General features: G+C 45.2%; 1 protein-coding gene across 5 annotated transcripts in view; it reads left to right on the top strand.

Moving 5' to 3' along the window:
- The window catches only part of UBN2 (ubinuclein 2), an 855,287-nt gene extending 836,192 nt beyond the window's left edge, over positions 1–19,095 (top strand). For 4 of the 5 annotated variants that reach the window (XM_077452498.1, XM_077452497.1, XM_077452496.1 and 1 more), the window contains one exon: positions 18,833–19,095. In XM_077452498.1, the coding sequence (XP_077308624.1) occupies positions 18,833–18,882 (50 nt within the window). In that variant the 3' untranslated portion in view covers positions 18,883–19,095. The remainder of the gene's footprint in view (positions 1–18,832) is intronic. The other variant, XR_013262361.1, reaches the window with a different exon arrangement.
- The last annotated feature ends 3,053 nt before the right edge of the window (positions 19,096–22,148 follow it).

Below are 22,148 nucleotides of genomic sequence, written 5' to 3'. Positions count from 1 at the left end.
CATCTCTTGATTCTGCCAGCAACACACTTCCTGTCCTAGATTGAACATGCACACTCTCTGTAAGCTATGCACCTTAAGTTCATGCACACTGGACTTAAAAAACAAAAAAAACAAAACAAAAAAAAAAACATTATACAGGAGTTTGACTTTTTTTCACCTGCCTTTAGAAGCATTTATATTGTGTTCTATGTGTCTTTGTACATTATGACTACTACAGGTGTTTCCTGTCAGAAACGTTCAGAGGCAGGAAAAAAAAACTTCTCTATCGCATTTTCTGGAGAAGTTTAGGAGCTGTAAAAATGTCAGTCTCTCCTAAACTCCTCTTATCTCTTCTGAACGTCAAGTTTCAACGGTTTTTAGTAAAAAAAAAAAAAAAAAAATAGGTTTGTTGCCACTGTACATCATTTTCTGGCTTTTGCAGAGGGGCATGTAGTGCAAAAAATGCCTATAAACGAAATGCTGTTAAACTCTCATAGACTTGCCTAAACTTTGTACATTACCGGTATGTTTTCAATTTGCATCTTTTATGCCACGTTTTTAAGTTAAAAACTTTGAAATTTTTTCTGCTCCTAGTGTGCATGGACCCTAAAGGAGCAGGGTGGTCACCATAATACAGGAAGTGTTTCACACATTCCCCTCTCCATCTCCATGCCATTGTGGGAGGTGTTTTGTAAATTGCAAAGCCTGTTAAGCATACGTTTAACCCCTTGATCGCCTTTGGTATTAAACCCTTTACAGTTAGTGTCAGTACAGTGGCATTGTATTATCACTGATCACTGTATTAGTGTCACTGGTGATATCAGTGGCAGTCAATCCCCCCCCAATCAGTTAGTGTCAGATTGTTAGTCACATTATAAGTCGCTGATCACCTCCATTAGTGGTATGAAATAAAAATTCACAAACCCAGTGATGATTAAATACTACCAAAAGAAAGCGCTATTTGTGTGGAAAAAAAATGACACCCTTTTTTGCGTACAGCATTGCATGACCGGGTAATTACCAGTTAAAATAGCGCAGTGCTAAGTGACAAAAAAATGGCATGGTCATGAAGGGGCTAAAACTTTCCAGAGCTTAAGTGGTTAATGTTGTATTTGCCTACCTTTTTGTAGAATTGATCTGCTGCAATATTGACAGTAGTTGGTGGGCTTTACGATGGTATTGGATGAAACCATGAAAAAAAGCATTGTGACAGCCGGGAACACAGGAAAAAGAGGGACACCAATGCAGTGAGGCGACGGCTGGGAGATGAGCAAAAATAGGTGTATTTTAAATGTTGGGGCTCACAGCCGGGACAAGTACGTTCTTACTGCGCGGGGGTTGTGGTGGGGGGAGACACAAGCGCTTAATGGTCAGCGCAGCCACATGATCATGCTGACCAATGAGAAGTATACATCTGAGGCGGTTTCTTCTGTTGAAGTGTACCAGAAGAAAACCTTTTTTCCATTCGTCAGTATGAGTATTAAGAAGGATATTCTCTTTGCGGCCATGTATTATGGTGTATGGACCACTACACCATCATCATGGCCACTATGTGCAGCTAGACTCCCCAGCAATGTAAAAGTGATAAGGCAGCTATAAAGCCGCCAAGGTCATGTTTACAGAAAAAGATGATTACCAGCCTCAAGAATTGGTACCAGGATTCAGCAGCAGCCAGGTCCTGATATAACCACTTGTTGCCCAGGACATTTATATTGGTATGCTGGACAGAAAGTGGTTAACCACTTTCAGACCGGACCATTTTGCTGGCTTAAGACCAGACCACTTTTTGCGATTCGGCACTGCTTCGCTTTAACTGACTATTGCGCGGTCTTTCGACGTGGCTCCCAAACAAAATTGAGGTCCTTTTTTTCCCACAAATAGAGCTTTCTTTTGGTGGTATTTGATCACCCCTGCAGTTTTTATTTTTTTTGCGCTATAAACAAAAATATAGCGACAATTTTGAAAAAGCGCATTATTTTTAACTTTTTGTTATAATTAATATCCCCCAAAAATATATAAAAAAAAATGTTTCCCTCAGTTTAGGCCGATACGTATTCTACATATTTTTGGTAAAAAAATCGCAATAAGCGATTGATTGGTTTGCGCAAAAGTTATTGCGCTTACAAAATAGGGGATAGTTTTATGGCATTTTTATTAATAATTTTTTTTAACTAATAATGGCGGCGATCAGCGATTTTTATTGTGACTGCGACATGGCGGACACATTGGACATTTTTGACACGTTTTTGGGACCATTGTCATTTATACAGCAATCACTGCTATACAAATGCAGTGATTCCTGTGTAAATGACACTGGCAGTGAAGGGGTTAACCAGGGGTGGCAGTGTAGGCGTTAAGTGTTCCTAGGGGTGTGTTAATAACTGTGGGGGGCTGGGCTTTGTTTTAGTGAACACTGATCTCTGCTCCAATCACATGGAGCAGAGATCAGCGTCACTTGTTGCTAGGCAGAACGGGGAGATGCTGTTTACAACGGCATCTCCCAGTTCAGTTGCCCCGTCAGACGATCGTGGGTATCCCCGCGGCGACCGAGTCCACGGGACCCCTGACCGGACTCACGGGGGTCCCGACCGGCACGCATGCGATGGCAGGGCGGCGTTTAAAAATGGATATACCTGTATGCCAATATGCCTGCCCCTGCCATTCTGCCAACGTACATCGGCGTGCGCCGGTCGGGAACTAGTTAATTACCTTTTTCCAAGTCTCACACATGTAAGCATTTTGTGTGCTTGCCTATGCATGTCATCACAAATTTCCCAACTTTTGTTTTGGAGCTAGTGGACATATTCAGTAGAGATTTGTTTATATTTGAAGTGTAACGTTACTCAGTCGATGCACTAGGCATCATTGCACTACGCACAACCCTCCTAAAGATGTTGGACCTAGATAGGAATGATGTCTCCTGGGATATGCATGTTGTATACCATACAGCAGACAGAGGAGGCATTTCATCAGAAAAGGGAAGCCAGCTCCTAATTTCAGCAGGAAGATGGCAGCATGGGACCCAGAGTTTGGAATAGCTTGGCAATGCTGGATTCGCTAGGCGGTTGAGTATGGGAATTGTACATAGCACCAGGGGAAAAGGTAAAAGGAAAATTTAAACAAAAAACTGCGAAGGGGGGAGTTACTCTTTTAAGCAGTAGTAAACCACCACTGAAATAAGGTAAATTGGGTGCCCTTGCAGGGTTAAATTATAATGTACTAGTATGCGCCAGATACTAGCACATTATGACAGACTTGCCTATAAAGCGGATCCCTCTGACGCTGCGTTGTCACGGATCCCCGGCACTGCCATCTTCACCAGGTCTTCCTTCAGGGTTCACATACTTCAGCTGTATGAATGGCCGAAGCCACAGTAAAGTCATGCCCACGCATGCGCACGGAAGCCTTTTGCTTCGGCACAAAGCATTGAAAGTAATGCATGAGTATGCTGTCCCTTCAGAACGCATGTGCCAGTGACATCACCTGCAGCATCGCTTGTGAATTTCTCCTAAATAGTGCAAGTTTAGGGGGTCTTCACTAAAGATGAGCCTTATTATAACCTTACCTGTAGGTACAAGTTCAAAAGTAGAGTTTACCTCCACTTTAAGACGAGTAACTTCAAACAGCCAATCAAAATTTACTATGCTGAAGTAAAACCAGTACAAGAATAAGCTTGATTGGATTTTTATAGTTTACTCCACAAAGTGGTTGTAAACCCTCACATATACTCAGTAAAGTGAACAGCCTCAGATGATACACTGAGATGAAAAAAATCCTCTTACACAGGGTTTACTTGTTTATCTGCAGTCTTCTCTTGTCTATAACCCTCCATAAGGGCAGAAAAGTGTTAAAATCTTTCTTCATCTGTCAGTAGTAGGAATGGGCTTGGTTGTGTTTGAAATCCCACCTGCCTGATTGCGGCAGGAAGCGAACACTGCACACCGCTAGATCCACAGCTGAAGATCAGGAAATGTCTCACTGCCTGTGATTAGACGTGTGCAGTATCAGCTTCCTGGCGGAGCCGGGCCGGTGGGTTGGGACTAAGGTCACCAACACGCCCAAGCCCATCTCTAGTCAAGAGTACAGAGATATGGGCATGGAGGTTTCAGGTACAGTGTTTGAGAGCTGATTAGAGGAAAAGGCACACACCCCCCTCCACACAGTGAAAGAACTGTGTTCTGAATAGACAAGCTGTCTGCTGAGCTCTCCTCCCTCCCGACACAAATTTATCTCCTGTGTTAGGAAAAGTTCTCAGAAGAGTAATGAAACACAGGAAAAATTACACTTAGAGCTTTGGAGAGAGATAAGTAAACAACAGGGATGAGTCGAACACCCCCCAGTACGGTTCTCATCCAGAACATGCAAACAGGCAAAAAGTTTGTTTGAATACGTGAACACCATTAAAGTCTATGGGGCACAAACATGAATAATCAAAGGTGCTAATTTTAAAGGCTTATATGCAAGTTATTGTCATAAAAAGTCTTTGAGGACCCGGCTCCTGCCCCAGGGGACATGTATCAATGCAAAAAATTTTTTTAAAACGGCCGTTTTTTCGGGAGCAGTGATTTTAATAATGCTTAAAGTGTAATAATAAAAGTGTAATATTCCTTTAAATTTCATACCTGGGGGTGTCTATAGTATGCCTGTAAAGTGGCGCATGTTTCCTGTGTTTAGGACAGTCTGAGAGCAAAATGTCATTTCTAAAGGAAAAGTCCTTTAAAACTACTCGCGGCTATAATGAAATAAGCCAAAATTTTAAAAAAATGGCGTGGGTCCCCCCAAAAATCCATACCAGACCCTTATCCGAGCATGCAACCTGGCAGGCCGCAGGAAAAGAGAGAGAGAGGGGGGGAGAGGGAGCTCCCCCCTCCTGAACCGTACCAGGCCACATGCCCTCAACATGGGGAGGGTGCTGTGGGGTAGCCCCCCCAAAGCACCTTGCCCCAATGTTGATGGGGTGAAGGGCCTCATCCCCACAACCCTTGCCCGGTGGTTGTGGGGGTCTGCGGATGGGGGGCTTATCGGAATCTGGAATCCCCCTTTAACAAGGGGACCCCCAGATCCCTCCCCCCATGTGAATTGGTAATGGGGTACAAAAAAGTGTCAAAAATGTTAAACAAAAAGACAATGGCCATTTTTTGACAATTCCTTTTTTAATGTCTTCCTCTTTCCCCGCATCTTCTTCTGTTCTTCCTTCGGTTTTCTTCTCTATCTTGTTGTTTTTCCCCCGCTTCTTCCTCTGCTTCTTCCATCCGGCATCTTCCTCCAGCTTCTTCTTCCCCGCTTCGTCCTCCTGATGATCCAACTGAATGGCAGTCCCCCACTGTGTGACATTTCTGTTTAGGTGCCAGCTCTTATATAATGGAGGACGGGTCGACCCTACGCCATTTTCTTTTTCATTTTGGCGTGGGGTTCCCCTTAATAGCCATACCAGACCTGAATTCTTTATAGCTGCGAGTAGTTTTAAATTTCTTTTCTTTTCTTACATCAGGGGACACAGAACCGTAGTAATTAATATGTGGGTTATATTGCTGTATCAGGTGCTGGACACTGGAACGCCCCTTAAGGCGTGAACTTCCCCCATAAAACCCCTCCCACCACTGGGAGACCTCAGTTTTTTCGCCAGTGTCTAAGGAGTTGGGCACGCGTAAGGATGTGTTGTACTGAGCTCCATGGGCAGTAATCCTTGATGAGAGCCAGCCATCCATACCGGATCCATTCTGATGTCTCCGTAATGGACTAAATGAATGGTACCCGGGCCTTGTAATCTGAAGACACAAGGTTTTGCTTTGCGAATGCTTTAAGAGCTGGGCCCTGGGATCCAGTACTTTTTGGTAGTAAGGCCAATAAAAGTTTACTGGCAGGGTGCTGTCGCAGGTCCAGGATTGTGGGTCAACCTCAACCCTAGTGTTCCCCGGTTCCTGAAGGTTTCCTTTAAGGTCTCAGAGGCCATCGTGAAGACCGAATATTGTTTTTTTTTATCTCTGATAAAACGCTGCTGCGAGGATAAAGTAGGGGAGATTTTCTCAGGAATCTCTCCTTCCATGTATTGTGTTGTGATGTCATGTCTATGTGTCACCACTGGGGGCTGTATTGAGCACTCACCATTCTGACGCTGGAAACAGCAGAAGCTCCACTCTCCTCTCCTCCTAAGCCAGCTCAGACCCTCAGGTAAGAGAAAGGGGGGTCTGATCACTTCCTGGGCCCCCAGATTGGCGGTTTTTGTCTTATTTGATGCCAGCCAGCTGCCTTATTCTTTTGGTAAAAAAAAAAATGTTTCTCTTATATTCACCGACCGACACAGCTCCTCTCTGTAACTAAATGGGTTTGTTAGCCTGCCATTAAGAGAACTAGGCAAAAATTGTAACACAATACACAGAACTTTAGTCCCACCCCGGGGGCGGACCCTGTGCTAACAGGCAGAACTCGGTTTTATTTTGCTTAGTGAAGGAGAATGTCCTAGGAACCCTGCAGGCCCTTTGGTCCATTTTTTTGCTGCAGGTTTGATGTTTTTTGCGCAAGATGAAAGATCCTGGGATCTTCTATCAACTGCCGGCTGGTTGACAGGCTGGTTAAGTTATCCTTGTAGTCTCCCCAGTCCGGCCATTGAGCGTGTGCAGGTCGCAGCTAAGGCTCAGCAGGCCACGACATACCTCAGCTCCAGAGGTGGTCGGTGAGCTTCAATGCTCCGGGGTATACATATGACCGGGCTACTGATGTCTGGATCACAGTATACCAGGCCAGCAGCTACCCTGTAACTGCGCAGGAGTAAGTCTGTGATGGAATGTCTCCCAGCTCTTCAGGACTGGTATGGTACGGCTCTCCCTGCTTCGGTGGGGTGAGCAGCTGGGCATTCCCTGGGAGGTAATTTCGGGGGCCCCCCTCACCCCCTTCTCTTCTCTCCCATGTCCTATCTTCCCTCCTCCCCCCCCCCGGGGGGGGCAGCTGCATGTGCTGCGGGCGGTGGGTGTGTGTGGGGTTCGCTAGGTCTCTCACCTGTAAGGGGCTCTGTGCGGATAGCGTTGGTCCTGGTTCCGGTCTGGGGGGTCCCAAAAGGTTTCTGTGGAGGCGTTCTTGCTGAATGTAGGCAGCCCTGCTCTGTGTTTTTTCCTGTCACCGCATGGCGCTGTCCGGTGGCCATTTTGACTGTGGGAAAAGCAGCTTCTCCTTGTGAGCCTCAGCAGCCATTTTCTATAGGATTTTCCTATTAGTTGCATTGGCAGCCATATTTTTGAAGCCCAAGCACTCTTTTCACTGCAGTTCTCTTGTGACAGCTTTACATGTGCTCTCACATGCTGTTTCCTGTGTCCACTGTGTATACAGGACGCTGGATGGCTCTTCCCTGAACGCTGGTGCAAGTCTGCAGATCGTTTCACCGCTATTCTATACAGCTGCTGCCGACACAGTTTCTTCACTCTGCAACTGGGTAACCTCCTAGGGACTACAGGTACGGCTAGTGACATTCACAGAATGCCCCACGGTGGTGAGTCTGGCGCTAGTTACCCCTCCCCCCCATGCGGCAGCAGGAGGGTGGGACCTTCACTGTCCTAAGTCCCCTTGCAGATGGCAGACAGGGGTAGGGTCATCATGGCTTCAGAAACTGGTGTTTCTTCCCCCGAAATCCAGGCTATTGCAACCGGGTCTCCTGCGGATGGCGCTGTGCCCATGGACACCCTGACTGCAGTCCTTAACTCTTTTGTTGCTAAAATAGAGGTGGTGCGTGGAAGGAAATGTGCGCGTAAAAGGCCCCTACCCACCCCGTCGTCTGGGGAGAGCTCTAAGGTGTTCCCGTATTTGACTTATTTTGACAAGTTCATCTACAGGGAATGGGGTCGGCTGCAAAGGACCTTTTCGGTCCCCAAAAACATAGCGGTGCGTTACCCCTTTAAGGAAAGCCTTCTCAAGAAATGGTTGGCTCCTCCGGTCGTGGACTCCCCAGTATCCAGGTTAAATAAAGTAACCACGATCCCGGTAGAGGGGACTCCTGCATTCAAGGATCCCACGGACAGGAAGGCCGAGGCAGTGGCTCGTTCCTTGTTTACAGTTGTGGGGTCAGCCGTGCGACCAGTACTGGCATCCGCACTGGTGTCACAGACACTGACTGAGTGGGCAAAACGTTTGCACCGCGGAAGCAAAAAGCTTCCCCTGTCTGCATGGAACTAGCAGACCAACTAGTGCAAGGCCTTAAGTACATTTGTGACGTGGCCCTGGATACTCTTCCTCCAGGGCTTCAGTGTCAGCTGTGGTGCTGAGGCACCTTATTTGGCTTAAATGCCGGTCTGCTGACCAGGCATCCAAAAAAGCCCTGACGGATCTTCCCTTCCTTGGCGACCGGCTCTTTGGAGCTTCATTGGACGACATTATTAAAAATGCCATGGGTGGTAAGAGTACACTACTCCCACAGGCAAGGAAGGTTAAGGAGCCACGCCACAGGCAAGGGCCCTCTTTTTCCACTCACAAGTGGCTTTTTTGTCCGCCTGGTGCTTTGACAAAACGTTCCCAGCCCGACAGGACGTCCACAGATGGTCAAAAGCGTCCCTGGAACCGCAAGCCTAACAAGCCTGCGTACAAAAGTGCTACTGCATGAAGGTTTGCGATCGCCTTCAGGAGTTTGCAGCCCGGTGGACCTCCCGGTTATCTGACCAATGGGTCTGCGACCTGATTTCCACAGGCTACAAGATAGAGTTTCTCTCTTGGCCGCCAAACAAAATCTTCCCCTCCAGCATACCCGCGTCCCCGGTTCGCCGGGAGGCCCTGCTAGGGGCATTGAGGGACTTGCTGAATCAGGGGGTGATTGTACCAGTTCCGTTATTGGAACGCTTCCAGGGGTTCTGCTCAAATCTGTTTGTGGTTCCCAAGAAGGAAGGGGTACGTCCAATCTTGTACGTAAAAGCCCTCAATCACTTTGTGAAAGTGCAGAGGTTCAGAATGGAATCAGTTCGCTCAGTATTCGCTGCACTCCATCAAGGGGACTCCCTGGCATCTTTGGACATCCAGGATGCGTACCTGCACATACCCATATGCCTTCGGCATCAAAAATTTCTGCGTTTGGCAGTCGGGGAAGCCTATTACCAGTTTGTGGCTCTTCCCTTTGGCCTGGCATCAGCCCCCTGAGTCTTTACCAAAGTACTGGCTCCAGTATTGGCATTGCTGCGACAACACGGGATCGCGATCGTGGGTTACCTAGACGATCTCCTCCTGAGAGCATCTTCCGCCTCAGAATTAGAGGAGGATGTGGCGATCACCATGCAGACTCTGCGAGAATTTGGGTGGCTGTTGAACCTAAAGAAGTCGGTGGTTGTGCTGACCCAGCGTCTGGAGTACCTGAGTTTACTATTGGACTACAGGGAAGCGAGGGTCTTTCTCCCCTCAGACAAATTGCAGACTCTCAGATCTGCGGTCAAACTACTGATGAACCGCAAGTGGTCATCGCTCCGCGTTTGCATGAGAGTACTGGGGCTCATGGTAGCCTCCTTCGAGGCAGTACCTTGTGCCTAGTTCCACACCAGAGTCCTGCAGAGGGAGATTTTGATAAAATGGGACAAATCTCCATCATGGTCGATGGAAGAATCCAAGTTGCCGATCAATCTGCTCGAATTGAGAGCGATTAGGCTGTTCCTCCACACGTGGTCGACGTGTCTTCAAGGACGTCTGACCAGGATACAGTCAGACAACGCCACGGCTGTAGCGTACATAAATCACCAAGGGGGAACAAGAAGCTCAGCCACGGCTCGGGAGGTTGCTCACATACTTCGGTGGGCAGAGCGACACGTTCAGGCCCTGTCAGCCATTTACATCCCGGGGGTGGAAAATTGGCAGGCGGACTATCTGAGTCGTCAGATGCTGGACCCAGGAGAGTGGGCGTTGCATCCGGAGATATTCAGGCTGCTGTGCCTGAAATGGGGCACACCAGATGTGGATCTATTGGCCTCCCGTCTCAATCGGAAGGTGCCAAGATTCGTGTCCAGGACAAGAGATCCGTGGGCAGACGCGCTGGTGGCTCCGTGGCTAAGCCTTTCCTCCACTAAAACTGTTACCACGTCTGCTTCACAGAGTGGAAGCCGAGGGGATCCCAGTAATACTGGTTGCTCCAGATTGGCCCCAGCGTCACTGGTACACAGACCTAGTGTGCCTGGTGGCAGACGCTCCCTGGCCACTGCCATTGCGAGAGCACCTTCTGTCTCAAGGTCTGATTCTCCATCCTGCTTTACCATCGCTGGTTTTAACGGCATGGCTATTGAAAGCCAGGTGTTGAGGAACCAGGGTCTGTCAGACTCGGTGATCCCAACTATGTTGAGAGCACGGAAATCTTCCTCTCGTTAGATATATCTTTGTACCTGGAAGGCCTACATCTCCATGTGTGAGGAGAAAGGATGGCATCCACGCTCCTTTTCTATATCCAGGATCCTGCTGTTTCTTTAGCAAGGGGTGGACCAGAAACTGGCCTTAAGCACCATTAAAGAACAAATATCAGCTTTGGCTGTCCTTTTTCAGTGACCTCTGGCGTCTCACTCTCTAGTGAGTACTTTTGCTCAAGGGGTGCGACATGTAGTCCCTCCGTTGCATCCACCGTTACCCCCATGGGATCTGAACCTGGTATTATCGGCGCTTCAAAAACCAAAATTTGAAAATATCAGAGAGTTTCCCCTGTTGACTCTTTCCCAGAAAGTGGTCTTTCTGAAGGCCATCACATCGGCTAGGAGGGTTTCGGAACTGGCGGCCTTGCCCTGTAAGTCGCCCTATCTGGTTATTCACAAGGATAAGGTGGTGTTGCGTCCGCAACTGTCTTTTCTGCCGAAGGTAGTCTCTGCGTTTCACATCAATGAGGACATTGTGTTACCATCTCTGTGTCCACAGCCAACACATCCTAAGGAGGTGGCCCTTCATGCTTTGGATGTGGTTCGGGCTCTGAAGGTGTATTTGTCTGCCACGGCTCCCTTCTGGAAGTCAGACTCACTGTTTGTTTCGGTGGCTGATCCAAAGAAAGGCATGGTAATACAAGCCAACGCCTTGAAAGGGCAGGTGCCCCTCTTTCTGGTCACGGCTCACTTCACGAGGGCCTTCTGACATCAAGTGTCTGTCGCTCAAGTGTGTAAAGCAGCGACCTGGTCGTCTGTCCTCATGTTTACTAAGTTCTACAAGGTAGATGTCAGTGCATTGGGTGATGCCAGTTTTGGCCGCAAAGTTTTGCAGGCGACTGTATAGATGCAATGACATATGCAATTTTTTCCTTTTTTTGCTGTTTTTTTTTGGGGGGGGGGTAAAAACACAGTACCTTTAAGTTAAAGCGGGATTCCACTATAAAGTGGAACCTCCGCTGATCGGATCCCTCCACCCCTCTGGTGTCACAATTGACACCTTTCAGGGGGGAGGGGGGTGGAGATACCTGTCAAAGACAGGTATTTACACCCACTTCCGGGCATAGACTCCCGTGGGAGTCTATGCCATTTCCTGCCCTGCCACGCTGTCTGCTGGGACACACACGGGTCCCAGTGACAGCGCGGAGATTTCCTATTGCACGGCGCAACTTGTGCATGCGCAGTAGGGAAACGGGAAGTGAAGCCGATTCGCTTCAATTCCTGATTCCCTCACCTAGAATGGTGGTGGCAGCAGCCGATGGCCGAGCGATCGATCGGCCTCGGCTGCCGGCATCGCTGGAACCCGGGACAGGTGAGTGTCCATTTATTAAAAGTCAGCAGCTGTAGTATTTATAGCTGCTGGCTTTTAATATTTTTTTTTTTTTGGTGGAATCCCTCTTTAATGCACTGTTGCAATCGTTACCGCAGTTTTTGGTGCGGTTTGAGGGTAGTGCTCCGTTGAGGAGCACCATGTTTTTTTGTGGTGGTTTTTCCACACACTAGTTTTTTGTGGGTTAAGTTTTGTACTAGCTCCCACATGCCATGGCGGATGAAGGTTTTATGCTGTTTTCCCACCCCTCGTTTTGGTACTGCTTGTGGACGTCCCAATGGTCTAAAGAAGAGAAGCTGTGTCAGTCGATGAATATAAGAGAAAATAGGATTTTTTGTACTCGCCCTAAAATCCTTTTCTCTGAAATTCACCGACTGACACAGCACCTGCCCCTCATATTTTTCTTTACGTTATACTGCTTGTTGACGTACTCAGGCTGCATTAGCATGCTGAGGGGTTGTTGCCTAAGGGACCGCCCCTTGGGCGGAACTAGAAAGTTCTAGTTTTATTATAACATGTTAACATATAATGCCTAGTCCTCTCCTGAAGGTGGCATAACCCAATGGTCTAATGAAGAGAAGCTGTGTCAGTCATTGAATTACAGAGAAAAGGATTTTACGGTGAGTACAAAAAAATCCTATTTTTCCTTTTAAAGACAGGATGTCTTTTGCAGTTCTTGCTACAATTGGAGTATCTCAGTCCATTAACCCTTTAATGTCTGCTCCACTATTTTGGTGGAGCACATTGAGTAACGCCAATGCATTGGAAAATGTGGACTCCAAGGGGTTACGGAACAGGTGTGAGATACCTGAAAATTCTGCCTGATCAGCAGGCCCGGCAAGGGGCTGGTGTATTTGACGCACTGTGTCTCACAGTTGCTATGAAGGACTCGATCGTTTAAGCCTTATGGCTTATACTTGGACTAATGCATTCTTGCAGAGGTCTGTAGCTGAAATATTGATCAGCCGAAGCACCATGTGAAACCCTTAGCCAGTGTTTGTCCCTTCCTAGGGTACGGCTATTTAGAGTGGATAAGTACATCCAAAAGGGGTCAAGCTCTCTTTACCAGTAAAAGGAGGTTAAACATGTCTCCTTTAATCGTGCAGCCTCTCCTATGCCTGGGGCATCTGCCTTTAGGCAGTCTCGACAGTCTCATTCGTCACATTCAGGAAAAAGTTCCCAAGGGCAGCACCAGGATCTTGGGGGCAGAGAGCCCTTGAAGCAGAATACTAAGGCCTTCTCATGAAGGAGCACCCCCACTCGTTTGGGTGAGGGGAAAGGTCATGCGATTCTCAAAGTTTGGCAGGAACAGTCTCAGCAGCAGAGGGATTTCTGCAATTTTTTCTCTAGGTTACAACTCGAGTTCCAAGAGCCCAGATGGCTGTCGGCTTTCGATCTGAGGGTCCAGGGTTCGGGTCTGGGTGCTGCCTGTGGGGTACTCGGGGCTGCTGATGCGGAAGTCTTTATGCAAGAGTGTCCGTCTCCTCAGAGAATGTTCCTAAGGTTCCAGAGAAAAAAAAAAGAGAGAAGTCTTTCTTTATGGCCTCTGGATCAGCTGTTATCCCAGTCAGTGATATCAGAGATTCCCTTAGTGGAACAGGGGGTTTTGGCTCAAACCTTTTAGGGTTCCAGAGCCAAACAGAGAGGTAAGACCCATTCTAGATCTCAGAGATCTGAATCGGCACTTAAACATCCAATCCTTTCATAATTCGAACGGCTGTGTCCATCCTGCAAGGAGGGGAGTTGCATATCTCCACGTGCCAAAGTTTCCCGCTTAGCAGAAATTTCTGCGGTTTGTAATATAAAATTATTTTTTCAGTTGTATCGCTAGCACTCGGCTTAGCCACAGCACCACGAGTGTTCTGAAAGATTCTGGCACCTCCTTTAGCCAGGTTAAGGGCTCAAGGCATAACGGTCCTAGCCTGTTAGAAGATCTACTTTTAATAGATCATTCAGGCTTAGGTCTAAAACCAGAGTCTGATCTCGGCTGTAGATATCTGAAATATCTAGGTTGGATTCTCAGCCTAGGAAGATTCTCCTTAAAACCATCAAGGAAGTTACTTGGGGGGCTGGTTATAGATACCATACAGAAGAAGGAATTTTTACCCCAGACAAGAATCCGTTCCATTGTAGGACTAATTCAACTTATCAGGATAAAGGAAAATTCCTTCATTCGGCTGCAGGAGATTTTTAGGGGAAATGGTGGTCTCCTTCAAGGCAGTCCCTTACGCTGAGTTTTACTCAAAGACTGCTTCAAGACACCATCTTGTCTTGTTTATTTCTAATATGCTTGACTCTCGACATAAGTCAGAGCCTAAATTGGTGGTTGTTATCCAGCAAGAGGGAAAATCTTTATCATGGAAGGTGTTAACAGGGCAGCACATTGGTGTAGTGGTTAGCACTCTCACCTAGCAGTAAAAAGGGTCGCTGGTTCGAATCCCAACCATGACACTATCTGCCTGGAGTTTGCATGTTCTCCCTGTGCCTGCGTGGGTTTCCTCCGGGTACTCCAGTTTCCTCCCACACTCCAAGGACATGCAGGTAGGCTAATTGGCTTCTCTCCAAAAATTGGCCCTAGTATATGAATGGGGACCTTGGATTTGTGGGCTCCTTGAGGGTAGGGACCAATGTGAGTGTGCAATGTACAGGGATAGGGGTAGACTCTCACTCAGGTTGAACTGGATGGACTAATGTCTTTATTCAACCTTACTAACTATGAAACTATGAAACAGATGCCAGCCTTCTAGGCTGGGGAGGAGCCCTAGAAAAAGATTCTGTCCAGGGGAGATGGTCCAGGTTAGAGGACCTTGCCTATAGACTTTTTTTTTTTTTTTTGGAACTTTTAGGCAGTACATCTGGCCCTAGAAACTTGGCGGTCAGACTACGGGACTGTCCTGACAGGATTCAGTCTGACAGGGCCACGGCAGTAGCTTACATCGATCACCAGGGGAGGCACGAGAAGTCGTGCAGCCCAAAGAGAGGTGAATAATGTTCTAGCTTTGGCAGAACACAACACTCCTTGCCTATCAGCAATTCTAATTTTTCAGACGTACTACTCGAGACGCCAACAATAATTCCCGGGAGAATGATCTCTTCACCCCAACATCTTCCTAGCAATATGTCAGATGGGGTATTCCAGACATGGACCTATTTGCATCCAGATTCATTAACAAGGTCGACAACTTTGTCGAACAAGGGGTCCGCTAGCAGGTGGAACAGGCGCATTAGTCTTCCCAGGGGATCAGTTTTTGCTGATCTATGCATTTCCTCCAGTTCTGCTACTTTGCGCCTTCTCCGCAGGATTAAGCAGGAACAAGAGGAGGTGATTCTGGTGGCCCCAGCGGGTCCCAGAAGATCTTAATTTATCGAGATCATAAAGATGGCAGTAGGAGTGCTTTGGACTCTGGCATTATAGCCAGACCTTCTTGCACAAGGCTCAGTATTTCATCCTACCTTACAGACAAAGAGTTTAACAGGTTTGACTGTTGAATCCCACTCTATAAAAGATTGTGGGTGATCTCCTTCGGTAGTGTCTACTTTGAATTATGCCAGGAAGCTGGCTTCCGGAATCACTTACTTTAGTGTCTGGAAGGCATAGGTTTCTTGGTGTGGATTCGGGGTTGGCACCCCAGGAAGTATGTCAATAGGCGGGATTCCTGATTCCTGCATATGGGATCTTATCTGAAGCTGGCCTTGACTTCTATCAAGAGCCAGATCAAGGCCTTGTTGGTGTCTTTTCCTATGGCCTCTTGCTTCCCACTCTTGGTACGTAGCTTATTCAGGGGGTAACATGGTTTATTCCCCCTATCAAGGCACCTCTAAATTGGTCTTATTGTCTTTGCTGAATCAGCTGTTTGAACCTTACGGGAAATTACCTTGGTTCTTTGACAAGAAAGATAATCTTTTCTGCTTGCCATTTCTTCTGCTAGAAGAGTATCGGAATTAACGGCCCTGTCTTGTAAGAGCCATATTTCATCATGCATAAGGATGAGGTGGTTTTATGTTCTCATCCTGATTTCTTACCAAAAGTGGTAACAGGTTTTCATTTAAACCAAGATATTATTCTTCCTACTTTTTCTCCAGAGCCTTAATCTATGGAAGAGAAAGCACTACATTCTCTTGATGTAGTAGGAGCGATCAGTCTATTCAAGGGTGACCGCTCAGGTTTGCAAAACAGAGGTTTTGTTTGTACTGCCAGAGGGTCCAAAATATGAATAGGCAGCGTCAAGATCCACTATTTTCCAAATTGGTTTGTCAAGTGATCAAGCTTCAGCTTAAAGAAGAAAATTCTTCCTTCTCATATTAAGAGCACACTCATCCAGGGCGATTAGTGCCTCTTGGCTCAGATCTGTAAGGCCGCGACTTGGTCTTCGGTTCATACGTTTATCCGATTTTATCAAATCGATATTAAGGGTCATGAGGATATTGCCTTTGGGCACAGCATACACTGCAGGCTGCAATATGAGTCTTCTGGCCTTCTTCTTTTTTTATTTATTTTTTGTTCCGTCCCCCCCCCCTTCAGTTGCCATTGCTATGGGACATCCCACATAGTAATTACTATGATTCTGTGTCCCCTGATGTAAGAAAAGAAAATATGATTTTTAAAACAGCTTACCTGTAAAATCCTTTTCTTTGATGATCAAGGGACACATAGGTCCCTCCCTTCTTCTTATATACTTATTGCTTGGCTACAAAACTGAGGACTCCCAGTAGTGGGAGGGGTTATATGGGGGAATGTCACGCCTTAAGGGGCGTGCCAGTGTCCAGCACCTGATATGCCGATATAACCCACATAGTAATTACTATGGTTCTGTGTCACCTGATGTACATCAAACAAAAGGATTTTACAGGTGAGCTGTTTTAAAAATCCTACTTTTTTCCCTTTTAGAAATGTAATTTTGCTCTCAGACTGTTCTAAACACGGGAAACATGCGCCACTTTACAGGCATACTATAGACCCCCCCCCCCCCCCGAATTTAAAGGAATATTACACTTTTATTGTTTCACTTTAAAGATTATTAAAATCACTGATCCCGATGATACATGTTTCCTGTGGCAGGACCCAGGTCCCCAAACACTTTTTATGACAATAACTTGCATATTAACCCTTAAAATTACTTTTGATTTCTCCCATTGATTTTTAAAGGGTGTTCCGCGGATTTCGAATTTGCCGTGAACACCCCAAATTGTTCGCTATTTGGCAAACAAGCGAACAGCCAGTGTTCGAGTCGAACATAAACCCCATCCCTATTCACTAAAGGTGTGCCTAGATGTGATGAGCTACAGAGTTATATTTCATGTGTCACTGGTCCCAGTCTGGGGATTTTCAGCAGTTTCCTGGTCTAACCCTGTCTCTATGTTGTGTGCAGCGCAGGCTGTTTCACGCGATCGCTTATGTAGTGCCTTGGAGTTGCTTGACCAGCATTTCTAATTTTTCAGATCACACTGTCATCTTTCTGGCATATTCTCCCTTCCTGGGCTGAAGTTGGTAATTCTTACTGGATACAGAAAGATATGTGTAGCACATGCAAGTGTCTTGCAACAGGGATTTTACACCATGGGGGTTGTTTACTAAAGGAAAATTTTGCACTGCAAGTGCACTTGGAAGTAAAGTCACTGTAGATCCGAGGGGGACATGCAAGGAAAATAAAAAATAGCATTTTAGCTTGCACATGTTCGGATGATGAAATCAGCTGAGCTTCCACTCATTTCAGATCTACCCCTTAGATTTAGAGTGACTGCACTTCCAAGTGCACTTGCAGTGCAAAGTGGATTTGCCTTTCTAAACCACTTCAGTCCCGGAGGATTTGGCTGGCCAAAGACCAGAGCATTTTTTGAGATTCGGTACTGCGTCAATTTAACTGACAATTGCGCGGTCGTGCGAGGTGGCTCCCAAACAAAATTGACATCCTTTTTTCACCACAAATAGAGCTTTCTTTTGGTGGTATTTGATCACCTCTGCGGTTTTTATTTTTTGCGCTATAAACAAAAAAATAGTGACAATTTTGAAACAAAACGTATTATTTTTTACTTGCTATAATAAATCTCCCCAAAAAATATATTAAAAAAAAAAACTTTTCTTCCCTCAGTTTAGGCCGATACGTGTTCTACATATTTTCGATTAAAAAAAATCACAATAAGTGTTTGTTTGGTTTGTGCTAAAGTTATAGTGTCTACAAAATAGTGGATAGATTTATGGCATTTTTATTATTATTTTTTTTCCGAGTAATATCGGCGGTCATCGATTTTTATTGTGACTGCGACATTATGGCGGACACTTTTGGCGCTATTTTGGGACCATTCACATTTATACAGCGATCAGTGCGATTAAAAATGCATTGATTACTGTGTAAATGTGACTGGCAGTGAAGAAGTTAACACTAGGTGGTGCTGTAGGGGTTAAGTGTGCCCTAGGCAGTGATTGTAACTGTGGGGGGGCTGGGCTGTGTGTGACACATCACTGATCAGTGCTCCCGATCACAGGGAGAGCTGATCAGTGACACTGTCACTAGGCAGAATGGGGAGATGCTTGTTCACATTAGCATCTCCCCATTCTTCCTCTCCATGAGGCGACAGCGGGTATCCCCGCAGACATCGGGACCCACTGTCAGACTCAAGGAGCTTGCGGTGGGCATGTGCATGCCTGCTAGTCAAGCCTCGTGAGATCACGTACAATAACAAGATTTCGTGGAGCCAGCCTGCCGCAGTAAATCTGTGGCGGCTGGTCCGCAAAAGGTTAAATAACCCCCCATATCTCTTTGTCTTTTTTTTTTTTTGCCAGTTTTTCCCCTTATCAATGTATGGCAGAAGTTTGAAAGGCAGTTCATTATGTGGATGCTAGCAAATATGTTGTGCAGTCATCCTCCTGCTGAGTATTCTGTCTGCAGATTTAATTGGCAGAATTCCTTCTGTGAATGGTCATTTGAAAGGAGCCTAACAGTATCTACAAAAATCGAATTATTTTTATTTGCAAGACCTAGAAATTCTAACAATGTTTTATTGCTGTTTGTCTTCCTGGGCCAGTGACCACCACTTCCCCCTACTTGCACCTGGATGTTCAGCTTGTAAAATGCAATATTGTACATTCTTTTTCAGTTTGAGAGAGTGGAGGGGTGTTGCCACATATGTATGTTTGCTTTATTTATTTCTTTTTATTTTTTTCCAGATGGAGGTCAAAGTAAAGGGGACTCAAAACCGCAGCGTAAAAACCCATGACGTGACTAAATGAATAAAAAGGACATTTAATTTTAGGTTTTATTTTTCTGAATGGCTATCAGAAAATACTTTTCTGGCAGAATGAGCTGCCATTTGCTATGTTTACATTACTCTGATCCCAAGCACTGTGGAAAGCAGAATGAATACTTGATTGAAGCAAGAAAAGGTGGCGTTAAGTTGGTGCTACAAAATAAAGGATTTGTTTTAGAGCAACTGATGAAGAGAAGGATGATTCTTTCTGTGACATGAAATCACTGGGCTAGATGACTTTTTATATTTATTTTTTTTTGCCTACACCACAAAGAACAGAAATATGAAATGGATACATTTGCATTCCATTCTATTTTACTGAGATTTCAGAACAAGGCTGTTGACCAATTATTAACCAATAAAATGCAGAAATTCACTCTCCCCTAATCCTGGCTGTAGATTATCTATTGAAATAAGTAATAACTTTAACGGACATTTCACATTATACATTGTTTTTACACTTGGATTCTTTTATATAAATTACCTAAGGTTGCTTTTTTAACTCGAGAACACTGTATTTTAAGTCTCTCACCATTGTTGGCATGCGGTCCTTAAGAGAAAATAGCTTAATATGAGGGGGGAAAAAAGACAGAATAATTTGATGTGCATTTAAGTGGGTATCTAGGCTGCATTAAGAAAAATGAGTATTTTTTATATGCTGGCTACTAACTTGGAACATTTCTGGATAAAGTACAGTATGCAATAGAAAAGTATTACATTATTTAATTTCCTTGTTCTATATCTCTGCCAATACTTCAGTACTTGAAGATATTTTCCATTTGTTACAATAAATGTTCCTGCAGTATTGTTTTCACTACCCTATCTCCTTAATGGAAAAAAATTGAACTTATTGAAAAAAAAATAACCTTGAAAGCAACATTTCAATGCAAAGAACTAATGATTATGTTTAAAGTGCAGTGTTTAGCTGTTACAACATTGCATGTTGCCTGTTTTGCTGTGAAGAATTAATTCTACAAAGTCTGTATTTGTTTTGTTCACTTTAAATGCCTCCCAACATTAAACACTTGTACACTGTTAGATTACACAGCAGTAAAAAAAAAAAAAAAAAAAAAATTACCGTATTTGCCGGCGTATAAGGCGACTGGGCGTATAAGACGACCCCCTATTTTTCATGTGAAAACATAGGTTTTGGGCAATACTCGTGGTATAAGACTACCCCCCTTCTGAGGCAACACCATTTAAAAAAACATTAGAACCATTAAAAAACACAAAGCAAGAATGCCAACTACTCATCCGCCATGCTGTGATATGTCATAAAGTAAATCAAACAATAATAACACAGAGATCTGTGGAATGCCACAACTCTGGAAAGTAAAATTTTTCACTAACCAAACCTATACCACTTTTGGGTTACATTCTATGGGAATTGTCCACCAAAATGCATTTAATAACCCCCCTGTCATATGTCCCAGATTTACCGGTCCCTCTTGGGTGCCTGGGACCTCAAAGGCAAACAGCAGGATGTATAGTAGTAGGAGATCAGTGAATGGATTTACCCAGGGAAGTATGGTGAGTGGTGTATTATTTTAATGAATACAACGCCTGCTTGGAATGGCAGAGGCTGTAGCATCATCAGCCCTTGCCCCTCTCTCTCTCTCTCTCTCAAAGCCAATCCAAGCAGGCTACTCTATGTTCATTAATAGAATACATCGCTCGCCGGTATTGGCTCAACGGCGTATACTGTTTGTAGCTGAAGCCACATACAGTATTAGCAGACATTTGGGGGCTGACATCCATCGGGCAGCATTGTATACCCAGCGTATAAGACGACCCACGATTTTTGGGCATTCTTTTTAAGTGTAAAAGGTAGTCTTATACGCCAGAAAATACAGTACTTTTAAAACTCATTAATCCTAACTAAACCTCAAAGTTTTATTTGTGGAGAGAGTAAGGTTTTGATTGTATGTTCTCTCGCTCCCTCTGGGCAAAGATTTTATATACGTTGGAGGCAGTAGGGGAGAAAAATTAAGAATTTGTCACATGAATGAATCCTTCTGTTTCCTGATGCCCTTTGTCGCCCCCCCCCCCCCCCACATACACACACACACACACACACACACACACACACACACACACACACACACACACACACACACACACACACACACACACACACCTGGAGAAGAACTGCTTCTGAGCACAGCTTAGCAAATGTAACCAGAGAGCAATAAGGAGCAGTTGTTTGGACCAGCTATGGATCACAGCCTGAGCCCTTAATTTGCATATGCTGAGGCTTTGTTTAGAATCAGTTTCTCTTAGGCTTTGTTTAGAATCAGTTTCTCTTAATACAGGCTCAATTACATGAGGTTGTGTGTAGGGAAATTACTCCAGATCACAGCCTCAGCAAGTGTAAACAAAGGGAGCTGATTCTATAATCAAGAGCTTAGTGATCAGTGTTGGTGCTTTTTAATTTACTTTTTTAATTTTTTTCAATTCTTAAAGTTGTATGCCATTTTTAGGGATATCAAGTGTTTACTTACACTGAGCCTGTGTTCAAGACCATCTATCCTGTAGTGACTTGGGAGGAGTAGCCTCTAACTGCAATAAATGAGTAAAATATCTGCCCAGTGGGGACAATAGGATGCACAAATTAACCACTTTATTAATCATTTAGAGAAACCATGTCAAAAGAAAGACTAAGAAGTGGGGGTTATACTACTACATACAGGTGAATTGGATACCAGCAACAAAACGTTGGTAGCTAGTGTAACCTCTCCCACTCCCAGCATGCTTCAGTTTTTTTGTTTTTTTTGCTAGTTTCTAGAAGAGTTTCTATTTCTTGAAGCAAGTATCTGTATTCACTGCCAAGCTATTAGAGCTCCTTTTGCAAATGTCTGGATTGGCAGATCCTTGGTGCTGCTATAATAGGGCCAGCCTATATTACCCTAGGGCACTGGGTTCTGCTTGTAGTGACCTCAAGGCACCTAGTGACTATTGTTAGCTGTTTTACAGGTTTTACAGATCCAGGGCCTTGATAAAAGCCTGTCCCTAAACACTCATTTGGAGTATGCCCACCAAGTAAAAACTGGAATGTGGCTGTTAGCTGCAGGATGCTATTTGCGATTTTGGAATGCTGCTGTGTTAAGTGCAGTGCAGGAGTTTGCTCACTATTTTATTTTTATTTTACTATGGAGCCTAGCGTGTGTGCTCAGCCTCCTGCATTTATCCTTTTATAGTTTAATGCATGCAACACTTGTGCTATGACACTTCTTTAC

This window comes from Lithobates pipiens, unplaced genomic scaffold (genome assembly GCF_037356315.1).
Source record: "Lithobates pipiens isolate NorthernLeopardFrog02 unplaced genomic scaffold, aLitPip1_a1.2 Scaffold_23, whole genome shotgun sequence".
Classification (NCBI taxonomy): domain Eukaryota; kingdom Metazoa; phylum Chordata; class Amphibia; order Anura; family Ranidae; genus Lithobates; species Lithobates pipiens.
Note: the sequence above shows the minus strand (reverse complement) of the source record. Positions and strands in the feature narration are given on the sequence as shown.